This window comes from Cervus canadensis, chromosome 14 (genome assembly GCF_019320065.1).
Source record: "Cervus canadensis isolate Bull #8, Minnesota chromosome 14, ASM1932006v1, whole genome shotgun sequence".
Lineage (NCBI taxonomy): Eukaryota > Metazoa > Chordata > Mammalia > Artiodactyla > Cervidae > Cervus > Cervus canadensis.
In genome coordinates this window covers 35,380,666-35,406,373 of record NC_057399.1, presented here as the reverse complement: position 1 = coordinate 35,406,373, position 25,708 = coordinate 35,380,666, and the positions used below count along the sequence as shown (strand labels likewise).

The following is a 25,708-nucleotide window of genomic DNA, read 5'->3' as shown; positions in this document are numbered from 1 at the left end:
TTAATTTTTATCAGAAAAGAAAGAGTTTCAAAACTGCAGCCATATCAGGATCACATCACAGTTTCATCAGGATAGTCATCTGATTAATCTTATAAACCTCAGTCATAAAACCCGTTCTATTAGATTCCTTTTTTAATAGTCTTGCAGTTCGTAAATGCCATTCTTGTTGTAGATGAACTATAATATCCAATCAAAGCACAAGCTGGTGTATGTACAAAATGCTCACCATGCTTTCTGCATATTTCACTGTCTTTGCACCCAACTAAATGATCTGTAAAATCTTTTAGTTCTATTCTTTCTTTGCCAGATCATTGAAGTATCAGTAAAGGGTCAGCATTAAAACTCCACCAGATTAATCAGAAAAGCCAACTTTCAAGCACATACCCAGAATGATTTTAGTACAAAATAGCCCCCTCATGCCTCTTAATGTTTTCCTTTTGCACATTACTACCGTATCGCATCACGGGACATTAAGCATATTTCAACTCGTGGGACTAACTCAATCATGTTTTTAGAAATTGAAAACAAATGTTGTAACTGGATAGATGATAATATTGAAGTAATAACAATTTCCTAGTAGGCATACTTATTTAATGGATTGCATAGTTTTTCAGCTTGTAAACACTGGAATGTCTATCACTCACTGAAACCTTTTTTTTTTTTTTTTTTTTTAATCAAGGCAAAAGTTTGTCAATCACTTGGTTTACTTTAGTGGATTTACTGTCTTCACTAGAAGGTAACTTAGAAAGTTGGTTTTACTCCAAGGGTAACAGAGACCAACCTAATCCTAGACTTGATTTAAAAGTGCTGTCCTCTTCCCTTTTTGTTGGAATTTTCTGTAACATAATAAATGTACCAAATTGTGCTGGCCTCAGCCTGAAGCATGGGGTTATGCACTCTTTCTCTTCCCAGAGATATTTAGGAAAATCTGTCTTTGTGCTTGGCAACTACTCTGACAGAAAACAGATAAAAATAAGGGTGGTTTATCAGTTTTGCTGTTCTTATCATGTTTCAGGTTGAAGGCTGTTGAAATGATGAAAAACAAACAGCACTAAATAGGGTTCCGTCATTATTGCTGCTACGAGGAGCTAAGTTTTTCAGGATCAAAGAAAAATGCATTTGCTTTTAGAACTACAATCCTTCATTTTGAAAGGTGCACTGCACTCAGATACTGATGGGTGAAAACTGGAGTAAATTGGAGGAGGAAGTAAAATATGTGTTGCTGCGGGAACTTGGAAATTCAAACAAAAGTAGACATTCTTTTAAAAGCTCTGAATGTACAGCGTTCAGCTTCTTAAGAAAAATGTGGTGCCTCAAGTCTGTTATTTCTGAGCAACTGGAGAACAACATAAGCACAGGTAGTTTTGATCTCATCAAATTACAAGAACTCCCTTTATCTATGTAAACATGTATCTGAGGAATATCCCCATGCATTGGTGGTGCTAGTGGTAAAGAACTCGCCTGCCAATGCAGGAGACATAAGAGAAGCAGGTTCAATCCCTGCGTCAAAAAATTCCCTGGAGAAGGCAATGGCATCCCACTGCAGTATTCTTGCCTGGAGAATCCCATGGACAGAGGAGCCTGGTGGGCTATAGTCCATAGGGTCGCAAAGAGTTGGACATGACTGAAGTGACTTAGCACGCATGCATGCATCCAGGGAATTTCCCCAAGCAGGGGCCTTTGTGGGAATGTTCCTGTGCATGTCACCGAACCAGGAATAGACTTAATATTTTTTAACTTATATTTTTAAAAATTTTGCAACTCAAAGTGAGTGCCTCTGATTTCCCTGGCATAGAAACTGACAAGAGAAATTGTCAAATGCAGTAGAGACAAGGAAGCTGTTGTTCTTCCCCTCAAGGAGCTTAGCAACTTGCATAAAGATAATAAACAGAAAACAAAACTAAGGTATGGCAGTTACCAATAAAGAGGTATAAACTGTCATAAGGATCCAAATAGAGATAAACCAAGGACAAAGTCCAGATCAAGGATGCAGAATGTGAGGTGAGTCTTGAAGGAAGGCAGATACCAACAGGTATATCTTAGGAGGAGGACACAATAAGGAAGAGGAAGAGTCTGGTAAGCAAAAACCCAGAGAGGTGGGAAAGCTATAAATGCATCTAACTTTCCTGGAGCTGAGGGAAAGCTGTGACTCTTAAAGTAAAAGTATTATCTGAGAGCCATGCGGATTTAATGATGAGACTGGCGCCTAAATCACATCCAGATATTTTTGAACTTCTAAGTTAAAGAAAAAACCCACACGTATTTGGGGTAAAATTGCTACTGAAAGACCAAAGATAAGACTGGCCTATTACTTCTTCAAAATACAAAGACAGACTGAGGAGCAATAGATTTAGAGTTTGAGCAGATAATATTATAGCCCAGTAATCATGCACGTAGCCAAGTTGTTGGCCCTTTGTAAAGGCAAATAAAGAACTTCTTAGGAAGACATCAGAAATAATGCTACCAAAGATGTATGCTAGCAATCCAATAATTGTATCAGAATAAAGAACTCAAGAATAGATGAGCCATGTCATAAAGGTAGTCTATGAATGAGTAAAACAATTATTTTAAATAATTGTTGTTAATAGTTATAATAAAAATATTAAACAGTCCTTAAAATTGAAAACAAATAAATATAAAAATAAATATGTCTTTTTTCCCTCACTGCCTTCCAGCCACCCTGGCTTTCTTTCCATTACTCCAATATTCTAAGCTATTTTCCATTCCAAGGCCTCTTCTTGGGATATTTTTTTTCTCCTCGGAAGCTTTCCCACCCTTCTTCACTCTGCAAACCATTTCTTATCCTGTAGGTCTTGTATTAGTTTACTAGGGCACCATAATAAAGTGACATAGCCTGGGTGTGTCAAATAATAGAAATTGATTTTTTCACAGTTCAGGAGGCCAGAAGTGCAAGGCTAAGGTGCCGTTAGGGTTGGGTTTTTTTTTTTTTAAGGGTTGGGTTTTGGTGAGACCTCTCTTCCTGACTTAATTTAACAGGACACCTTCTAGCTATGTCTCTGCACAAGCTTTCCTGTGTGCATGTGCAGAGTGCAAGATCTCCGGAGTCTCTTACATTCTTACAAGGTCACCAGTCCTCCTGGACTAGGGACCCACCACTATGACCCCACTGAACCTGAATTACCTCCCTAAAGACCCTAGTTTTGAATAGTCACAGTGGGGGCTTAGAACTTCAACAAATGAATTTTGAGGAGACACAATCCAGTTCATAACAGATATCAATTTAAATGACACTTCCCCAAAGGTTCTCTGCCAGGATTCTACACATTTACCTCACAACAGTTGTTGGGACTGGTAATTATGTATTTATTCATATGATTATTAATATCAGATTCCCCCACTGCACTGTCATCTTCATGAGGAAAGAATCACATTTGTTTTGTTTGCCAATTCCATGATATCTTAGCCCAGGAGATATCTGTGGGATGATAGCCTGCAGCATGAAAGAGTAGTATAGCAAATGTGGATGGAAGAACAAAGTAATGAGCATTTCCTCTCTGTCCCGGGGTGGTGCTAAGAATGGATGAATTAGGATACTCTGTGCTGACAGTAAGTAGCCACCAGCTCTGGGTAGTGGGGAGTGGGTTGGGGCAATAGTATTTGTCAATTCCCTTGGTGTAAATACTCCAGGCTATAAATGTAACATCACTGAATGCAAAAGCTGGGGAGAGATACTCAATTGCACACCATTATATAATATTTTCACCTGAAGAGCATGAACATAAGATAACTAAGAAACAATGCATTTTGAGTTTACCTTCATTTTTAATTTAATTGCTTAAGCAGGATTCCTGAGAATTCAGCGATTGAGTTTTGCCAGCTCCAGCACACCACTGATGGATAGTTGAACAAAACTGTAGAAATTGAATGTATAGAAATTTATAATTTGTTATTGGGCAGGGCAAAAGGCAAGAACAATGCAAGATGATCCTTCAGTTTTAGATCTGAATGACAAGGAGGAGAGCGACAGTGGGAAAAGCAGATCTGAGCAGAGATGTTGATTATTCTGGGATATGTTTATTTCTAGAGAAATCTGAGAGTGGTTTGAAATATCGGTATCCCTTATGCTCAAAGAAAGAGCAATTACTTTAGGAATCATTTATTTGAAGACTACTGCTGAACCATGAAGGAGAATGAGAGAAAGGAGGACAGAACTTTGGGGACATTATGTACATTTTGGGGCCTGGCAAAAATATGTAAATTAGAGAAAAGAGTGCAGATGGAAAAATCCAGAGAGGAAGGAGAATAACCAGCACAGGAATCAGATAGAAAAAACAAAAAACATTATGTACTGAGGCACAGTCTGAGAGCTGCCTATAGATTTCTGAAGATGACATTTAGGATTGATCTTTGATTTTGGTTTCCAACTTGAGAGAAATTTTACCGTCATAGAGTCAATGGAACCATTACACACAGGAGTCAGATCTTTTTGACTAATTTCATATGCTACATGTTTCAGGCTATTTTGTATTTGATATCATCATAAAATCTTCCCCCTTCCTGCCATTAACCCCAAGAGGAGTATTTGATATTCCCTGTAATCCCCCAATTAGTGTCACAGACACCAAGGAAGAGAGACTTTTTAAGAAACCTTCATAAGGATAGTTAAACACTACTAAAGGAGCATTGCAGAGGGGTTCATCTCAGTTCAGTTCACTCGCTCAGTCATATCCGACTCTTTGCGACCCCATGAATCACAGCATGCCAGGCCTCCCTGTCCATCACCAACTCCCAGAGTTTACTCAAACTCATGCCCATCGAGTCGGTGATGCCATCCAGCCATCTCATCCTCTGTCGTCCCCTTCTCCTCCTGCCCCCAACCCCTCCCAGCATCAGGTTCTTTTCCAATGAGTCAACTCTTCACATGAGGTGGCCAAAGTATTGGAGTTTCAGTTTCAGAATCAGTCCTTCCAGTGAACACCCAGGACTGATCTCCTTTAGGCAGAGGGGTAGGTCAGAAGAAAGTATCCGTCTTTGACCCAGATGGCAGAAATGGTGATGCCCTATTGAAATGTAGTGATAAAACTCAGCATCTCAGAACCTGCATTTGAGTCCTTATTTAGCCATTTACCATTAGCTCTGTGGCTTCGAAGAAGTTCCTAAATGTTGTGAATCACTGAAGGGGAGAGGAAACTGACAGATAATGTTGAATGCCTCCAGGATACCCAGCACTGTGGTGAGAAAGCCCTTCACTGCCATCTCATTTACCTTGAGAATCAATGTGAAAGCACAAACTTCCTCGAACATAAGGTATTATTATTGGAAATATGGGGAGAAAAGGAAGAACAGCATGAGGAAGTAGTTTAAAGCAAGATTTTGAAAGCCTAACCTCAAATGATCCTGTGGTGATTCTATAAAAAATTTCCTGGTATTAACATTGCCTGTTTCTTGTTGTCAGTTTCAGAGGTAGAATCTTTAAATGGAATTTCTACCTACAAAGCAACTGCATCTTCCTTTAATGTTTGCAAAGCACTCTGTATGTTTAAACCAGTCTTAAAACTTACTAGATTATTAACAAGTTAATTAACATTCGAACAACAGAAAACCCAAGAGAGGTTAAGTGACTTTCTCAAAGACACTCAATCACGGGTATCTAGACAAAGTATTTTGAACTTCATGGTCTTGCTTAAAGCTAAGAGACACCTCCAACATTTAAAACCTCCAAGAAATCTTCATCTTTGAAAAGAGGTAACATGTTAAATTCAAAGGTGCACTTTCTTCCTCTCTTCCATATGAACAGCAAGATTGGGCTGTTAACAATATTTTCTGGCTCATTTCACTCTGTATAATGGGCTCCAGTTTCATCCATCTCATTAGAACTGATTCAAATGTATTCTTTTTAATGGCCGAGTAATATTCCATTGTGTATATGTACCACAGCTTTCTTATCCATTCGTCTGCTGATGGGCATCTAGGTTGCTTCCATGTCCTGGCTATTATAAACAGTGCTGCAATGAACATTGGGGTACATGTGTCTCTTTCAGTTCTAGTCTCCTTGGTGTGTTTGCCCAGGAGTGGGATTGCTGGGTCATATGGCAGTTCTATTTCCAGTTTTTTAAGGAACCTCCACACTGTTCTCCATAGTGGCTGTACTAGTTTGCATTCCCACCAACAGTGTAAGAGGGTTCCCTTTTCTCCACACCCTCTCCAGCATTTATTGCTTGTAGACTTTTGGATAGCAGCCATCCTGACTGGCGTGTAATGGTGCCTCATTGTGGTTTTGATGAAACTGGAGCCCATTATACAGAGCGAAGTAAGCCAGAAAGATAAACACCAATACAGTATACTAACGCATATGTATGGAATTTAGAAAGATGGTAACAATAACCCTATATGCAAGACAGAAAAAAGAGACACAGATGGATAAAACAGACTTTTGGACTCTGTGGGAGAAGGCAAGGGTGGGATGATCTGAGAGAATAGCATTGAAATATGTATATTATCAAATGTGAAACAGATCTCCAGCACAGGTTAGATGCATGAGACAAGTGCTCGGGGCTGGTGCACTGGGAAGACCCAGAGAGATGGGGTGGGGAGGTAGGTGGGAGCGGGGTTCAGGATGGGGAACGCATGTAAATCCATGACTGATTCATGTCAATGTATGGCAAAAACCACTACAATATTGTAAAGTAATTAGCCTCTAACTAATAAAAATAAATGAAAAAAAGAAACAATAATATTTTCTGTTCAGAGGAGAAAAAATAGGTTTTTCACGAGTCAGAGCCTCTGTTCCTGTTTTGTTTTCTTCCCACAATTCATGAGTTAGACACAGACACATGTTTTATTATTCTCTCTTCTTTTTTTTTTTTTTTTTTTAAATGCATCATTACCACCATGAAGAGGTTGAAATTGTTAGGATCAGGAGTTATCCCTACCAGTTTTGTAGGATTCTGTAGTATCTTTCTGCCAGAATACAGAACCATGCATCATTCAAAGATTAGGAATGGCCTCTGATGCATACCTGGAGAAAATATTCCTGTCCTTGTCTAGATTTGACTTGATACCTCGTTACAGTTATATGGCTTACAGTATAGCTTCCATTAGGAAGAACTGGATGATATTATATCTAGTTAGAAGCAATGCACAATTAGGATGAAAACAGTTTAGGAAGACAACACAAGGAAAAGGAAAAGATTTACTTAACCTTAGGACCTACCAAACCAGAGGGGCTGCCTCCCTTTTCCAGGCTAAGTCTTACCTAGTTTCTTTTCATTGCAATGCCATGGCTCATCAGGAGACCAAGATGTGGAAAACCACTCAAAGCCTTTTCCTGTCTCCCTCTTCCCCATCAGACACTTTGTGAAATAGTCTTCAGGTATTCTTTGCATAGTTCTGAACCTGTGTCAAATGTAGGATTTCTTTCGCTGACTGAGGGGTCTTATTACCAAACCTGGGTGGGCTGCTCATTACACAAGGCCTCTCATGCCAATCACTAATTCATTCACTTTTCCACAGACATTACGGTACATTGACTGCATGCTTGGTGCAGAACAGAGAAAGATAACAGAAAATGTTGTTCCTGCTGTCAAGATATGCTCATTATTTATGGGCAGTGGCCCTACCAGACTCATTAATGACCCAGTGTGACTCAGACTGCAGGGTGGTATTGAAGACACCAAGTCATCCAGGACAGAGTGGTTGTAATCCTGCCTAGGGCGTGGAGGAGGGACATGGTGGGCTGTGATGGGAAACACCATCTACTGGTTTCTTTGGTAAAACTTAACTAAACAAAATGGAACTTCATGGATCTCAGTGCATCAGGTTTCTGATTATTCTGTGCTAAGAAATGTGCTATCATGTCTCAGACTCTGTCCCAGAAGGCTTTTGTATTACATCTCAATGTCATGTCACTTTGTGGTTTAAACTCTGGATGGAGTGCCTTAGAGTCAGTATCCAGAGGCTCTGTAACACTGAAAGTTTCTATGTCTAACAGGACATAAAAAAGTATATAATTTTTTAAATAGTGGTTATACCCTATTTCCAACTGTTTGTTAGTGTACAAACCACAGGACTCCTACAAACCCAGGAGGCTGGGTTCAATCTACACTTCTCAGCAGTTAAATAAACGTAATATATGTTACAAAATGCTCACTTATTACTTGCAGCCACTTGGCAATTCAATCACATGCCCTTTTGCTCATTAAGCTCAATTATATGAAGTTTGGTACATTCCCTACACTGGAGCTTCACTAGGTCTATGAAAATTTTACGTGCAGCTCCCAGAGTCAGTAGTATGACTGCAAAAGCCATTCTGTTTCTTCTGTTATTCTAGCCTCCGCAGTTCCTCATCCTTGCTGTCCTTCAACACCAGGTTCAAATGACACATTAACCACAAACCAGCATGTCTTTTTTTTTTTCTTGTGTTGTAAATAGTTATATATAGTTTTGTGTGTGTGTGTGTGTGTCCCACAGATATATATATATTTTTTTAATTTTTTTTTAAAATTTTTATTTATTTATTTTTTTGTCATACATTGATATGAATCAGCCATAGATTTACACGTATTCCCCATCCCGATCACCCCTCCCACCTCCCTCTCCACCCGATTCCTCTGGGTCTTCCCAGTGCACCAGGCCCGAGCATTTGTCTCATGCATCCCACCTGGGCTGGTGATCTGTTTCACCATAAATAGTATACATGCTGTTCATCTCTATCGATCGTATGAGCTCTAGGTGGGATACAAGTCACCTTTAATGTTGTATCTCATATGTTAGTTATCAGAGTACTTCACTGCTCACTGAATGAAGAGATGGATATATCAATGCATGGATAGACAAATGAGCACAAAGAAATACAAAAGACGGGAAACAGTGGCACATAGTGAATGAAGGAGGTTGTCTGTTGCCTGGTGTCTAAGGTGCTGACATATACTTATATTTCCATTGATTACATGTTTCCTAGCCATGGTTCTTCCACAATTGGAAGAAAAACATTTTGGATTCAGCCATACTTGACACAGAGACAAGAAAAGGCTTACCTTGGATTTCAGAACACAGATGTGTTATTTTGTTAGTATTCTTTCCCACACTCAAGGAAACTCCAATGTTCCAACCATCTGACTCTGTAATTTGGTTCAGTGAATTAGATCGTCTCCTTGGAGCAGCAGAACTTGTCTCTGTGCATTGTTTGATCTTTCACCTCCTCTTCTTTGAATCGGTTTCCACCAACTGGAAAACAACCCATAAGTCCAAGAGTAATAGAGTTTAAAAAAATGCCTCAGAGCTTCTCCAGTAACAAAGATTGAAGCTTTTATTTTCCCACACAAGAATACTTGAATTTAACCTGAAATTCCAAAATACATTCAACTCTGGAAGAAAAAGGAGTAAAAGCAAGAAACACACCCAGACCCTCTAGTGATTGCTTTTTGTTAAGAATGTCTTTCCATCAAGAATACACTAGCTATTTTGAGTATGCAACAACATGTTAATATTTTAATTATATACTTCTCACTAGGTTGGTTTTAAAACTTCCTTGCTGAGTTTTAGATTATGAAATGTTTCAAGTTGAATGATTTACTAGTTTTGTTTTTTTCCTTTTTTATAAATTGAACTAAAATAGACTGAAATGGTTTGTAAAAGATAAAGTCTAGTTTGATCTTGACCAGTTTTTTTTTAATACCTTTAATGTAAAAAGCGTAAATGTAAATTTTTCATAATGATTTCAAAATACTACTACTTTGTGTTACATGATCAAAGAGCATAGTAATTAAAGATTTAATATTTTTATATTTTGAAACCAGTCAAATTTTATTTGTTAATTTGTTCCCTACCCTTTGGTTTGGAATACTCCAAAACCATCACAGTAGCTATTTGAGTAGAATTACTGGGTTTAAAATCTAGTTAATTAAAAATAATCAAAATAATTTTATGATGTGTTGGTTTCCCAATAGATTCACTTGTACTTTTCTCTCTCTCTCTCTTTTTTTTTCTTTTTGTTTTCCTTGTAGCGCGGGAGTTGGCCGGACTGGGTGTTTCATTGTAATAGATGCCATGTTAGAAAGAATAAAGCATGAAAAAACTGTAGATATTTATGGCCATGTAACTTTAATGAGAGCCCAGAGGAATTACATGGTTCAAACAGAAGACCAATACATCTTTATCCATGATGCACTGTTGGAGGCAGTGACTTGTGGAAATACCGAAGTGCCAGCTAGAAACTTGTATGCCTACATTCAGAAGCTGACACAAATAGAAACAGGAGAGAATGTCACAGGAATGGAGCTCGAATTTAAGGTATGATATTGGATGTGATGTGGTAATTCAGAAGCAAGTCATTCTGGAATTGTCTTTCTTAACCTTTCAAATGGGTGAAGTTACAAGATTCACTTGACCTTCTCCCTCAGGTGTCTGACTATAAAACACTTTCTTCATCTTTCCCTTTTCTGTTCTTTGCTTCCTCATAATACCTTGAGCTCTTTTGTACCCTAATTTAAACTGAGAGAGCATATTCTTAGAACATAGTATTTAAAACTTCCTTAGTCTATATGGAGTCATTAGGTAGAAGTGAAAAGCAGTGCAGTTGGAAGAGTCACTGGATTAAAAGTAAACAGAATCTTTGTATCTAAAGAGAAAATCTTGGGTTCACTGCAGTTACACCACAGGCTAAAATTATCTTTGTTGGATTTTTTTTTCTTTTTTTGTTCAACAGCGTCTAGCCAGTTCTAAAGCTCACACCTCAAGATTCATCAGTGCCAATCTTCCATGTAATAAATTCAAAAATCGCCTTGTTAATATTATGCCATATGAATCCACAAGGGTGTGCCTGCAGCCCATCCGAGGAGTAGAAGGATCTGATTACATCAATGCCAGTTTTATCGATGGATACAGGTATATACTCTTGCTCGCCTGACAGCCCAAAGTCTTGGTATTTACATGTGCCCTAGTTTCTTAGCCAAAATGAATTTCATCTCAATTTAAAATGTTTTCTTTCTGCATAGGTCAGCATTCAGTCCCTTGATATTCAGTTTTTGTTATTTTGGATAGGAGTAAGAAGCAGCAATCATGGAATTTATAATCTACACTCTTCTTTCAGAAGCCATTTGGATATGGAAGGAGTTAATATAGACATTGTTTTGAACCAAATTATATAAATGTCATAGATTGTATGAGTCATTTCTACAAAATGAAGCTGCACAACTGTTTCTTAAGCGATTTATATGACACATGAAATTGAGCTATTAGCATTGCTCTAAAGTTTAAATAACAATGATAAAGACATACATCATAATATTAACAAAGCAATTTCTTTTGCAAAATCCCTAAAATGTCTTAAATGTTCCTATTTGATTACATAATCTTAATGGGAATTTACTGCAATAGCATTAATAATATTTTCATTTTTATTACCTGCATTTGATATTTACATATCAAATGTGAAGCCTTTGCATATTTTCTGATTACTTTAACATGCTATCTGTGATTCAGACAGCAGAAAGCTTACATCGCTACCCAGGGGCCCTTGGCAGAGACCACTGAAGACTTCTGGCGGATGCTCTGGGAACACAATTCCACCATTGTTGTGATGCTCACCAAGCTGCGTGAGATGGGTAGAGTGAGTATCTTCACATAAGACATTCACTCCGCAAAGAAATGAGGATTTCATTGAAGAAACCCCAGTGCTAATGTTGTTTCTTTCAAACGTTGAGTACTCCAGTCATGCTGTGGGTCATTCATTACTGTATGTTGGTTTTTAACTTGCAAAGCCACATCAGGTTCTTTCGTATTTGTGTTTTGAAGAGAAAGCAGGTACTTCATTTCCAGTGTAGCACCATCATAGAGACTAACATTGCTGACTTGTTCTGATTCTCAATGTAGTCTTACTTCCTTTTTCTCTGGACAAGCTATAGCTTATGTGCCATCATTACTCTGTATGAAGGAATTTGACTTTGTCATGTCTGAGGCAAATTTTTGCTTGTTTATCTTCCACTCTTATTAAACTATCAGAAAGTTACATAGTTTTTCTATGAATAAATCTGGTAATCTCTGCTCTACTTAAAAAAAAAGTTATTCTGAAAAATACCATGAAATAGTATTAGAGCCACCTAATTCATAATAGTATTACAGCCACTTAGATTCAGCAGCGACAAGTACTCTGCCATATTTGCTTAAGAGGCTTTTTTTTCCTTGTCTTTATATAAATTCAATGGTAGAGATGCACCTAAAACCCAAATTCTAGAGCCCAGAAAGAGAATGAAAAAATACCAAACTGGGAAAGAAACTTGACTTTTCTGATTTGGTTACTGAAGTCACTGAAAGTGCTTGGGCTCCAGGTTCCTCAGCTGACGAAGGAGATTAGACAAGTTCAATTCAGAGGTTTCTTTCTGTGTTCACACTTGATGGTTGTCTTCATTCAAAACCACAGTGGTGAATGTCAGTACATGATTGACATGACATTATGCCCGAGGACTGATGTAATTATGTGTCTAAATTAAGTATGAAGATGCTCACCCTATTGAAGTAGCCAGTTCAACTTATGTGTATTAGGCATCTACTGTATGCCAAGTACTCTGCTTGGTCCCATGAGCAAATAGTGACCCACACAATTTCCCTATCCTGAGGGAGCCTATGCTTTCAAAGAGAAGATGAGTCACACGCAATGGAATGGTCTTAAATTCTAAAATGGTATTAGTGAAAGAAAGACATTAAATATATAGATGGATGATAAACAAAACTCTGTTTACACTTTACATAGGTCGTCATTAATCTTCATTTTTCTTAGGAGAAATGTCACCAGTACTGGCCAGCAGAACGATCTGCAAGATACCAGTACTTTGTTGTTGATCCCATGGCTGAGTACAACATGCCACAATATATCCTAAGAGAATTCAAGGTCACAGATGCCAGGGTAAGTTGGCACAGTCTTATGCTCTTAAACATTAGCTGAAATATAGTCTAAAAGACATTTCTGGGAGAAAACATTTGCCAAGTGACCATACTCCCAAACTAAAAGAAATCACCCATCTTGGAGAACTGTTTTTGTTTTTTGTTTTTTTTTTCCCAAATATAAGAGTAACTTTGCCTGTTTGGCAAGTTTTCTCACAAACCCAGGCTTGGCTCACATTCAAAGGTAACATCTGGCAGCCCAACTTTGGGGACGCGCTTGGTGAGTGTGTGTGCCGGGAAGCATTTACTGATTGGTTGGCTGCGCTTACATTCACCTTCTTAGCTCATTCTCTTTGGAGCTTTTTTGACTTCTTCATTACTTGAGGCTGTAAATATGTTGTTGTTTTGCTAAGCCCTTTAGGTCATGTGGGCTTGGAGGTTAATTTGGTATGATTTTAAAACTGCAGAGCAAATGACATTCTTTAGAAGAATCTGACAAGCTCTGCACATTCTAATTTGATTCCTGGCTTGGTTTATTCCTCCGTGTGCTAATGTGTCTGTCCATGAGAGCTGTGCACCCACGACCCTTCTTGGCTAATTTTCATCCTGTGTTTCTGATCTAGATTGCTGAGTCCAAAGTTCAGCCCTGATGTAAGATGTTCTATGCATAAACTTTAAAATCCTTGCCTTTGGCCACTTTTAAACCATGATTACAAACACATCTTAGGAGAGATTGGGTCAGTGCAAAGCCCTGCTTTGTTTTTGGAACTGTCACAGTGGGTGGGTTGAATAAAACTGTAGGGTAGAACTATTTACTTGATCCATTGTTTTTTCTGGAAAGCAGCTTTCTCAACCAAGACTCATGTTTAGAGATTGTCCACTAATCCCCAAAGCCTGGCCCTGGCTGTTGACCTAAAGTGAAGGAGAAATTGGTTAGCAGGCTGCTTGGCTCAGGTGACAGACCTGTTAATCCTAGAAAGTCTGAAGTCTTAACTACTCTGAAGGCGACTCTACTCAAGACAGTAGTTAAGCCCCTAGGTCTCGTTTTGAGTCACCCAAGCAGGCATGCCTTGATGACCCTGTGTTTAAAAAAAAAAAAAGAACACCCTTTCAGAATTTGAAGCTAGATATCTGAGTGAAAATTTTGAGTGCGTTCCAAGCAAACACACCAACCATTTCTGACGACGAAGTATAGCAGCATCCAGGCACCACAAATGGCAGAGACAACTTGTTTATTACTCCAAATTAAATCTGACCATGATAAGTAAAAGAAACATTGAAGGAGGAACTTGTTCACATGTTTTGTTTTGAAGGATCCCTGTGATTGTATAATTTTTTTAGCTGCCGTAGCATGTGCTATTTGTGCTCCTAAGGTGTGTCTAATCTCAACTTTCCAGTTTAAAAAGCAAGTTGGCACTTGAGAATACAGTGTTGTTAAACAGGTAGCCTTTAAATGCAGTCAGGTGGTCTCTCTTCCCAAATCATAAAGGTTTGTACACATGACCTCTTCTTGCTGTTAAAAGCAACTGTGGTCAGAAATGAAATCACCAGGACAGTCAGAGAAGACAAAGCTGTATTACCTAGCCACTGGCTTCCCTTCCTGTGCTTTTCAAAGCCTTTTCAGAAACCGAGGGAAGTAAATCATGCTTCTGTAGTAACAATTCATAACTTAGTTATGGGGCCAAGCAGTTATTTTTATATTCCTCAGTATTCTCACAAAGTTGATGTGATCTACCTGTTTTATCTCAATTCCCGAATGATGCCAGTCAGGAATATGCCCTGTTCCTATGGAAACCACCAGACTTGGTGATGTGTGTCCAGCTCGAGTTGGGCCATGCCCTCTTCTCCGTACAACTCAATGAGAAAGATTGGGTCTCTGTTTACTTACTCAGAGGGCTTCTCAGGTGGTGCTAGTGGTAAAGAACCCACCTGCCAATGCAGGAAACATAAGAGACATAGGTTCAATCCCTTGGTCAGGAAGATCCCCTGGAGGAGGAAATGGCAACCCACTCCTATATTCTTGCCTGGAAAATTTCATGGACAGAGGAGCCTGACAGCGTATGGTCCATGGGGTTGCAAAAAGTCAGACATGACTAAAAACGACTTAGGATACATGCTACTTACTCAGAATCTTGGGAACGTGAATAAAAGGACTTTAATGAGGAGAGAGTTATTAAAGAAGTGGAAAGAAGTACCACATTGAGGCCTTAACTAGGAACAGGGCCTCCTCAAATGGGATCCACCCATCTGAAGTTGGAATTTGAATTATCTCTGTCTCTGTAATTCAGGGAAGAAAGTTGATGGTGATAGTTGTTATTCCTGCTTCTATAAACAGAGAGTCCCTTCTACTTTTGTTGTCCTTCCAAACACTATAAAATTCCAGAATGAATCCAAAGTCTCTTAGTATTTTCTTTTGAAGCCATTTATACTTCAGAGTAGTTGTGCCTAATCACTTGAAAGAAAGATTGCTTCTGCATCTGGCTTTTGGTTTGTCTGTGTTAAAGCCACGCATGGACACCTCAGCTTCTGTGGTCAGCCAGAAAGAGTCCTTTTTCAGAACACAGCATTTATTTATTAATAATCTCTCCTGTCTCCTTGAGGGACGCCTCACTTCCTGCTCAACGGCATAGTCACCTGGTACACGCTGTGTACACTGCCTTGGCTAGAAATAGTATACCTCTGAGACGTGGGGCATCCAGGTTAACAGCCGCTACCCAATTTGTGTCAGATCCTTTCAGTGTCACTATTTGTCATCTGACAATGCTGCAAATAAGCAAGCACAGCAGATGTGACGGTGTCATGACAATAGCAAAATCTCTGGTTTGGATGACATGCCTGGATGTTCCTGTTAGTATTAAGAGGTTATTGGATTCTGAAAATTTTGAAATGGAATGTATATGTTCCCCTTTGGTTTTGAAGACAATCTCTGCGGCTCAGACTCATTTCCTAATATGAGAATGAGGTGGCTCTTTTTGAGAATTCTGGTTTTTAACTGGGCATTGTGAGAGTAAATCAATTAGCAATTTAAATAGATGTGAAATGTAGACAGTGTTAATAGCAGGTAAGATATGAACGTGACTGATTTTCTAGTTAAACATGTTTCTAACTTTTTCTTCCTTTTTTTGGAAAAAATCATGCCTGCTGTAACGTTCTGTGCACTGGCTGAATCCTCCTGGCCTCCTCCTCTGTGGTTGGGTATGTGGCTTTCTTTCTGAAGGACGGGCAGTCCCGAACCGTGAGGCAGTTCCAGTTCACTGACTGGCCAGAGCAGGGAGTGCCAAAGTCTGGAGAAGGATTTATTGACTTCATTGGCCAAGTCCATAAAACAAAAGAGCAGTTTGGCCAAGATGGACCCATTTCAGTCCATTGCAGGTGAGTTAAGGATCAGGAATGATGAGTTTCCATTTGTGCTTAATGCACTAACTTTGAAAATATGCACTGTTGTCTATTCATTATTGGTACCAGTTTTCTGTGAGTCTGCATAATTGAGATTTTATTTTTCTCAGAAATGTATTGTAAAGCCTAAAGCAAAGACTCATTTCTCTTTCTTTCCACAAAGTGAAAATAATCAAGGAAGATTTCTATCCTCAAATTTTACCTCTTGTAGCAAAGAACCAAACTATGTTTATCCTTGCCTGTTTTACCGTATCAGAAATTATTGGTATATCCCTGAGTGATAATTTGTTCAGTTTATCATTCCTTAGCTTTTTTGCTTTCATAGCATTACCCTGATAACTTTCTGTATCTTTGTCCTGTGTTTATCTTCTTGAGAAAACCATAAATAGTTATTAAGCCTTAATGACAATACTAATTTCTTGTCAGTCAATAAGTGATTAGAATGGCACCTCAGTTAACATTGCAGTGTGCTTGAAAATTGTTGCTATATCAGAAAATGAAGCACCTTCAAGTTAATTATTTTCAATAGTTTCCACAGCATTTTATAATTCAAATCATTGAAGTTAATAGAAATAGCAAGTAAATGGTTCAGAAAGGACACTTGCAATAAATGTAGTGCTTTTGGAAGTTACTATGCAAAAACCTTCTAGCAAAAGGAATTAACTCATTTTTTTAAAAAAACCTTAGTTTGTAATTATTTATATTCAAAAATCTTGAAAGACTTTGTTAAAAAATGTACTTGCTTTCCCCCTGCCCCAAATCCCAAACTACAGTTCTTAGTGATAAGGGTGATAGTGTATCAAAACAGGGGAACTGTTACACATGGGCTTCAAAATACCTGAGCGTTAGTCCCACTTCTGTCATCATGTAATAATAGCTCTGTGACAAAAGGGAAACTTCCCTAAACCTCAGTTTTCTAACTGATCTCTGTGACCCTTTCGAGCACACTACGTTTCCCAGACATGGCCTATTACAAGAGAAGCAGACCTCATTTATACGTATTTGTTATGTGTTGAGATTACCCAGAATCCTGTGCTTTAGACAACCAATCAGCATGTAGGAAATGATGCATGGACTCAGTATTCAGACAAAGTGGATGGTATACACTGGACGTGAATTACCTGGATACTCCCCTTAATTTTCCACATAATTTACCAAAATCCTAATTCAAATTTTCTAATATAAACTATAAAGAAAAGAATATATTTAACACATTTTTCTTTAACTTCAGGCATTCCCGTAAGTATAAATAAGTGTGTATATGCATGTTCCTTTTCATTGCTTTTGTCACAAAATTATTTGGATAAAGAGTACATACAAAGACTCCTTTAGTAAAAAACCATGATGTGTTATTCACATATCTTAAAGACCTGTAGATATTTCCTTTTATCTGAGAGTATTTGTAAAATACCACTTATTTTATTTATAGCTTATTAATAAAATGACAAAGTCAATAAATTCAGAAGTTATAAGGCTAGTGTCTGTTATTTTCTTGAAAGCACCTAGTGGAAAGTCAGAAGCCCTGTATTTTTGTAACATTTGAACAATGAAATCAAGGTAAAATAGATTCTGGAGTACTTGAATCATGCAAGGAAAAGATCATAAATCACAGTCTCTGGGGATTAAGAGAGACTTTCAAGGTTGAAAGCGACCCTGAAGGTCATCTACTCCATTTTGACAGAGAGCCTTGTCTGCCCCTGGATATGCTTAGCCACTGTGTAAAACCTCCCTGTGGATTTACATTTCTGTTAGGACTCTTCAGAAAAAACACAGTTTATAAAAGGACACACTATTTATATATCAATTCAAGTAAATGAATCCATCCATTTTCTACAGCCTGTACCCAAGCGTTACACATGCTGTTTAATTAGGATCTGAAAATGTAGGGATTTTTCAGATTATTCACTCTTCTCCTCATTACCTAAACCTCCAGATGCTTTCCTACATCTTAAGAACACAAAAGCTATGAATTCATTTTCTTCTCTTGCTACAATTACAATTCTGGAATTATCTTAAAACAATAAAGAAAATAGAAACCCAAAACCTTGCTAACATGGTGGAAATGATCGTGATATTTAGCTACTGAACATCTAAAAATAGTAGATAAGTGTATGTATATAGCTCAGTGGCTCTTAACAAACATTTTTTTGTTTTTAAGTTTAGAGACCCGTTTAATAATCTGCTAAAGTTACAAGTTTCAGAAACAGAAAATATATATATATACATTTACATAATCCATATGTAAAAAATATTCATAGACCCTTATGAAGACTAAATGAAGTCTTATGAAGATCCTGGTTCAGAAAATCCTGCTATAGTATCTCTTTTTGTCTCACCTTATCTGAATTATTTCATAGCTTAAAAATATTAAGCAGGCAAGGCCCAAATTTCAGGATCTGATGAAGAGTGTAAATCTATATTTATTCACCCTTCCTTTAGTCAATTTACTTTATATTTTTATGTTCCCTGGGTCTTTCCACAGTGATATATAATCCCTGTTTGAAAAAATCAGTTACTCTATATTCATTGTCACTGTTATCATGGCACACTGTCCTAAGAGTTAATCATTTTGTGAACCCAACAGTACATTTTCTGGAATATTGCTGTAGAAGATCCTAATGTAATATGGAAGCTCGTGGACATATGTCCACCTCCAGGAAAATGTAGTCATGACTGTGCGTGTCTCATCTAGTAATATTGCCTTTGTTATTATGACAGTGCGGGCGTTGGAAGAACTGGAGTCTTCATAACACTAAGCATTGTTTTGGAAAGAATGAGATATGAAGGAGTAGTAGATATCTTCCAGACTGTCAAAATGTTAAGAACACAACGACCAGCCATGGTGCAGACAGAGGTGAGAAAAATCTCCAGGAGGAGGTCATATCTCAAGAGCCAGATAATGGACTTTATTTGCCAAGATCTCCTAGAGTCCAGAGACTTTCAACACTAGAGGCAAAATACAGGGAAATACTGTGGGAAAAACATCCAATTGTTTAATATTTTTGAACCTTATCCCCCTGCCCTTTGTAAATGGGAGTGGCAGTGTCAACATCTTAGAGCTGGTTTGGAAGTTATCTAAGATAATGTATCAGGTTGAAACATGTTAAATTTTCAGTGTTTGGTCATTCAGGGCCTAGAAAAATGGCAATTTCATATAATTAATTATATATATTAAGGTGATATACATTGCACATAATTAATATATGTAAAAAGCACAAGGGTAGATAATATACCTGGTAGATAACAGACCCTTGGCCCATTTTACTTCTCCATTCCCTTTATGTTTTGCCTAGGTAGTATCAACTGCTCCATATTTCATTTCTTAATAATGGTATTTTTAAATATTTGCACCCTGGATATGCCCTAATGAAATTAGCCTGCCATTTTCTACTCCAATAATTGATATGAAAATTCTCATATTTCTCAGGAATAATAGGAGTTCATGATTTAGTCAGTCTGGCCTGTTGACTTCACTTTAAGGATAATTTAAGTGATAGATAATGTTTCTGTTTCTCAAAAGGCCACCAAAGTGTACAGTTTATATGTATTCCTAAATTCATCACCCACAGTATGTTCCAGACTTTGATTTGAAAATAGTGCAAGCATTTGGCTTGCAATACCCAAAACATTATGTCAGCCTGACAAACTTAATAGGTATTGGGGGTGACAGAGGGAAATTGGACTTTTAAAAAGCCTTAACACTTAGCCAAGCAACTTACTGTGACAAGATAGGAAAGCAAACTCCATTTATTTTGCATTACCATTTTTATTGTAGAAAAATGCACATTTAAGCAAAATAGAAACTATCTGCTTTCAGCCCCACTGGCTACTGAAAATAAGTTTCTTCTATGGGAAAATCCTCCTTTTTGTCATCCCTTCTCATCTGTAAATTATAATTTTTCCATCTTATAATGCCCCCACTTACTCCAATTTGACAGTGTTCTTCCCTGTCTATAAAAGGACATGTTTCATACTGTTTTAGTTTAGTGTAGGTCCTTCTAGAACAGACAACTAGCAATCACACTGAATTAGGCCAAATGGCACAAGTATTTTTTGACTTGGGCAGCCAGTCTTATGATGCCATTTTCAAGGGATGAAAAGCTTGACAGTTCAACACCCTGTGTATTCAGCTTTATATGCCTGATATTCATCACAAAGATACCTTCTGGATGCCTCCCTCACTTACATAAGCAAATCAGAAACAACAGTGAGTAATTCTGATTGCAGGCAATAAGGACTACTGTCTGATAAGATTTTTTTTTTAAATTTAGATGTTTTTGGCAATAACCCAGAAAATAAATGAACCCATAGTTTTCTCTGGACAATGTGTATCTGCATCAGCCTCTCTTAAATATGCAAACTGAGAATTACTTATCACAAGTAATTAGATAATTATAAACGACAGCTGGGACATATAAGGAGTTCACATGTTCAGTTGGTGGTGTTGTCTGGTACTACTTGGAGAACAGTTCACATAGGTCTGGAAGATAATCTTCACAGGAGCCGTCACTACTTTGGGATTAGGAGACTATTTTAGGCAGATTGATTGGTAGAGTTAATAAATAGCTGTGTGGCCAATGGTTCTTTGCTTAAAAGAAAACAGTTGGGTCATTGGGTTGAATGGATTGGCAAAAGTAGTGATTTTGCCCTCCACTAGATGTAACTTTGTCTTCCAGCATCGATTTCCATTTTCTGTTAATAATGGACTCACGGCCCCTTTCCTTCCCCCCCCCCCCCCACGCTTTGTCTCCTGCAGGATCAGTATCAGTTCTGCTATCGAGCCGCGCTAGAGTACCTGGGCAGCTTCGATCACTATGCAACGTAGAAACCCCTGACCCACTTTGGATTTTTACTGCAGGCCCTTCAATATCCATGGAGTCTCTTCTGAGCCATACAGGGCACTTGAGAAGTCCTTCTTAACTTCTAGCTAACAACCACTTATTGGGACTATCACACACAAAAACAAATTAAAAAAAAAAAAAACACAAAACAACAAACTCTTCTGGGTGGACCAAGAATTCACTGTTTAATAATCTAACCTGAAAAATAATAAAAGAGAATCCTGACTGAGGAGGCATCTGAAGGATTTTATTTACAGATACCTCAAGGATTCAAAATAAAGGGAAGAAGAAATCACAGCAAAGAACCACCATCTTGTTCAGGATTGTGTGACGGGTGTGAGAAATGGCCTGAGTGCAGCAGCTCAGGGCAAGATCTTTGCTGGCTTCTCATGACAAAATGGACTTGCTTCGACATCGCCCCTTCCCACCATACTACTCATGATAACATTGTAGGGGGTAAGGGGGTGGGGAATGTTTAAAAAGAAAGTCTTTGATTTAGTTTTTTAGTCTTGTAAAGATACTGCTGACCTGTGCTTCATTTTTAACTGTGTAAACTTTTTTTTAACAAAATGTATCATTCGATAAAGTGAAATTTTAAAAAAGTTACATAACTGTTCATTTTTTATTTCCAAATTGTAGGTTTTTTTAAGCTGTAGAACTGTTATCTGTAATATCTTGCTGTAGAAAAATACCGAATAATTTGAAAATTTGCACATTTTTGTGCAATATTCTTAATCTACAGTATTGGTCTCGTCTGATATTATTTTTACACTTGTGTTTGGTTTTCGTTCCTGAGAAAGTACCCATTCTCTTCAAATAATCAAAGAGAACTTTGTTTTGTTTTGTTTTTTTGGAATCAACAGGGAGGCGCAAAGTATAAAGTTGCTGCTAACATATATACATATATATCCATATTTTATAGGGGTGTCTATGTATATATACAGTTTGTCCACACAAAAAGATAGATACAGCTATCATTCAGTTCTTCCATGATTTAGTTTTTAGTTTTTTAAGGTAGAAAAGCTATTGTAACATCTTTTTCAATTTGCTATTAATTTTATGACATACTGATATTTCTTAATATCACACAATTTTAATTTTTAAGGGAAATGAGGAATGCACATCAGTGATTGTCAAACCTCACCCCCTTAATTTCCTACCCAATCTCCCCCAACCCCTCACTCACCCACCTAATCATAATGACAAATACTATTTTGTTAGCCAGGCTTCCAACAAAGTTCAATATTTCTAACACTCTAGTGCAATAAAACATTATTAGATATCTAAGAGGTGTGCATGTGGGAAAGGTCAGTGCATATCCCTTTAGGAGGGGAGAATGTTGTAATATATCAGCTATCAAGATGTTTAAAAAACAGTGTATTCAATCGTATATTGTCTATAGTATGTGCTATGAAATTTGCATTTATGATATGTAACAGGGGCAAAGCCAAACTCATGTTACTCTGTTCAGTGAGAAACTTTTCTTTTTTTTTTTTTTTTTTGTGGCATACAGCATTCCTGGGAAGTGCTGTACTTTGTTGTCTTTTGGTTTTAGTTTTGCATTTAGAGTGCCTTATAATTGATGCCTATTTTAATAGCATTTCTTTTTAGCTTTTGGTTCATATTTTCATTCCTTGTTCATATGTGTTTCTCTTCCAATTAAAGTATTATCTGTTTACCACATGTACAAAAACTCTTTGAATAATATGCATTCCTAGTTTTAACCAAGTCGGGGATGTTAGTGATTGTACCAGCCCAAAGCACTTGGATAAGCAGGGCCCTTCTTCCTTTCATAACCACCAACATCAGGAAAAGCTACTTGTTTTATTTGTAATCCCTTCCAAATCTGCTCTGAAACATTCAGTAACTGCACCAAATTCATTAACAAACACCACTGTCAACTTTGAACATATTTACTATTCCATTAGGATTTTTCTAAAAGAATTAAAAAAAAAAAAAAATATATATATATATTTACACATATCCCCCCAAATTTTTGACACAATTTCTATAGGAAGCCATGAATGATGGCATGAGTTTGCCATATCTTACATGATTTTAAAGAACACTCAAAATATTCAAGGAACTCTTCGAGTTTTGGTATAATATTTCGATTTAATATTAGCTTCATTGATGTTCTGCATGGAAGGATTTTTGTTTTCTACATTTCCCATCACTGGCAGAATGAAATCCAAGAGACCAAACACTTGCAAGCATCATATTTGAGCACTTTTGTAAAAAAGAGGAAAAAAAGCTGAGAAAAAAAAAGAAAAAAAGAAATAAAAAAGAAAAAAAATATAATACTTAAAAAAAAAAGTATCTAGAAGGCTACCTCAGAATGAGACTCTCTAACCTACATCAGAACCAGAGAAGAATGTGCACTATGTGGGTCAGTTGTTTTCTTTGAGTTTGTATCTTTTGGAGAATTATCCAAGTGCCAGATTACTCAGTGCTATACTTTTCATTCAGTGAAACAAAGGGGGTCAGACGTTGCGTCATGCAGACGTGCCGTGTTGGACATGTAGGATCTGATGGTGTACTGCACGCCAGACCATTGGCCAATGAGCAATTTCTCTCCCTGAAGCTGAAACTGCTCATGTGGCAAAGGGGACGGGGAGAATGATCACAGGAAGAAAATGTATGGGATGCACACCACAGACGAGCGAGGAGGAGACTATTCCAGGTACCTTGCTATTCAGGAGCTGTTCCGAGAACTAACTCCCTTACTGTCATTGATGTGCATTCCACTGTGCTTTTCTGTACAACCATTCTACTTTATTTTCCCAGGTAAACATCTTTATCTACCATTACCATCAACTTTCAAGTTTTCAATTATTTTCATCATCATAACCAGTACGGTGCTATTATTTACCTATGTATGTGTAGTTATGTATAATTTTGTAATTAGTTACAATGGTAAAAAAAAATCAAAATATATAAAAAAGTGATTTGTACAGAACTTTATTTTAGCTCTTTTTTAAAAATGATTTGCATGGTTAGACAACGGCAAGGACAGCCAGGGGAGGGAAGGGCCTCTAGGGAACTTTGCACTTTCTATACCTTTGTACTATGCACTGCCCTATTGATTCTACACCCAATAATGTTATTACTTGAACCCATCTGTAAGAAACTGCTTCAGAAATTCATTTGTGTGTATATAAATAACTCAACATAGAAACAGGAAAGGAAAAATTCTGTGCTAATATATGGGTTTTTTTCTTTCCTGTTCTTTTTCTTTTTGGTTTCGCTTTGCTTTAGGCCCTTCTTTTTATTTTTAATAATCTTTTCTTTTTCCTGTTTTGGGTTTTAGTTTCCTTTGGGTTTATGGGTGCCCTGATACTCCAGCAGAGATCAGAAGGCTACAGATCCATCCTATCCATCTGTTATGTGGCTTTGCCATCCAAGCTTGGAGTGTCTTTACAAAGATAATAACAGTTGTGTTCTTTGCTCTCGTTTTGGATGCATAGACTGAAAAATTAAAAAAAATAACTTGTAAAATGGCTTGTTAAAAAAATACAATTACCTCTAATTAGTAGTACGCGTAAATGTTTTACAGAATGAAAGGCGTGCTTTTTATTTTCTTACTTCGTTACATTGGTGGCGAAAGAAGTCTGTATGAAAATCAGTTCTTTGCTGACACAAGTTCCATTTGTTACAAATGAATTCTAATAAAAACGTCAGTGTTATGCAGCCCTGGCTTTTGCTTCTGTCCACTCAAGCACTTCGGTTTTGAAATGATTATATATGTTCCCTCTTCTCCTTTGATTATCTAGTTAGTTCCTTGATACTAATAGTAATTCTTCTTACCAAGAGGCTGCTATCTACAGGTGTCTGCACTGAGGTGAACACCTTTCACTGGTAAGCAAACTGATGCTTAAAGAAACAGTTTGCCCAAGTTTACAGGCAAAGAAAGAGGCCTTGGTATCTCTCAAATTATAGATGATGGGCAATCTTTAATTCTGATGAAGATGACTACTATATACATATACATGCATTACAATGTATATACATATTATCTTGAAACAACTGGCATCTCTCAGGCACATAAAAAAAAAATGTTTGGGAACATGACTAAGAAAATACTTGGCTTGGATTGTTTATGCAGTTATGGGTCAGACCTGTTGTAGGCATTGGGAAGGCAGTACCTCCCAGTCAACAAATGAGATACTTCATAGAGACTGCAGTCTAGGGAGAGAGGCTGGCATTAAATGATAAATTTATGCTCTGACAAGTGTTATAAGAGAAAGTAGAGATTCATGAAATTAGGACTTTATATTGTAAGGGACAGAAACCCTGACTTGGCTTAAAAGAAAAGGAAAGTATTTTTTGGCTTATGTATTTAAAGATTAGGAATGGACTTACACTGCAAGAGTAGGAACATATAATCTTCAGGAACAATTGGCTCAGGTGCTATCTTTAGCAGTTGGCATCTCTCCTTATCCCAATCTGGTTTCTACTTTCAAGTGTCAGTTCTAAGCAATCTATGTGGTCCCTGAAATCTCTGGGATTTTAACATGAAAAAGCAGGCAAGTGGAAGAGTTTACTTTCCAACAGTACAAACAGAAACACTTGAACAGAATGGATGCCTGCTGGCCTTCACTGATGTGACCTGGGGAAAGTGAACATCTCAG

At 37.5% G+C, this 25,708-nt stretch overlaps 1 protein-coding gene and 1 long non-coding RNA gene across 14 annotated transcripts in view; one reads left to right on the top strand and one right to left on the bottom strand.

Annotated features, from left to right (window-relative positions):
- PTPRD (protein tyrosine phosphatase receptor type D) overlaps positions 1–24,767 on the top strand; it is a 427,632-nt gene extending 402,865 nt beyond the window's left edge. For all 13 annotated transcript variants that reach the window (XM_043487052.1, XM_043487049.1, XM_043487053.1 and 10 more), the window contains 7 exons: positions 9,966–10,251; positions 10,667–10,845; positions 11,443–11,569; positions 12,737–12,862; positions 16,058–16,212; positions 18,955–19,090; positions 20,993–24,767. In XM_043487052.1, the coding sequence (XP_043342987.1) occupies positions 9,966–10,251; positions 10,667–10,845; positions 11,443–11,569; positions 12,737–12,862; positions 16,058–16,212; positions 18,955–19,090; positions 20,993–21,061 (1,078 nt within the window). In that variant the 3' untranslated portion in view covers positions 21,062–24,767. The remainder of the gene's footprint in view (positions 1–9,965; positions 10,252–10,666; positions 10,846–11,442; positions 11,570–12,736; positions 12,863–16,057; positions 16,213–18,954; positions 19,091–20,992) is intronic.
- LOC122453172 overlaps positions 1–25,708 on the bottom strand; it is a 175,273-nt gene that overhangs the window by 109,009 nt on the left and 40,556 nt on the right. The window contains exon 2 of the long non-coding RNA XR_006272967.1: positions 8,997–9,186. This is a non-coding gene — a long non-coding RNA (uncharacterized LOC122453172). The remainder of the gene's footprint in view (positions 1–8,996; positions 9,187–25,708) is intronic.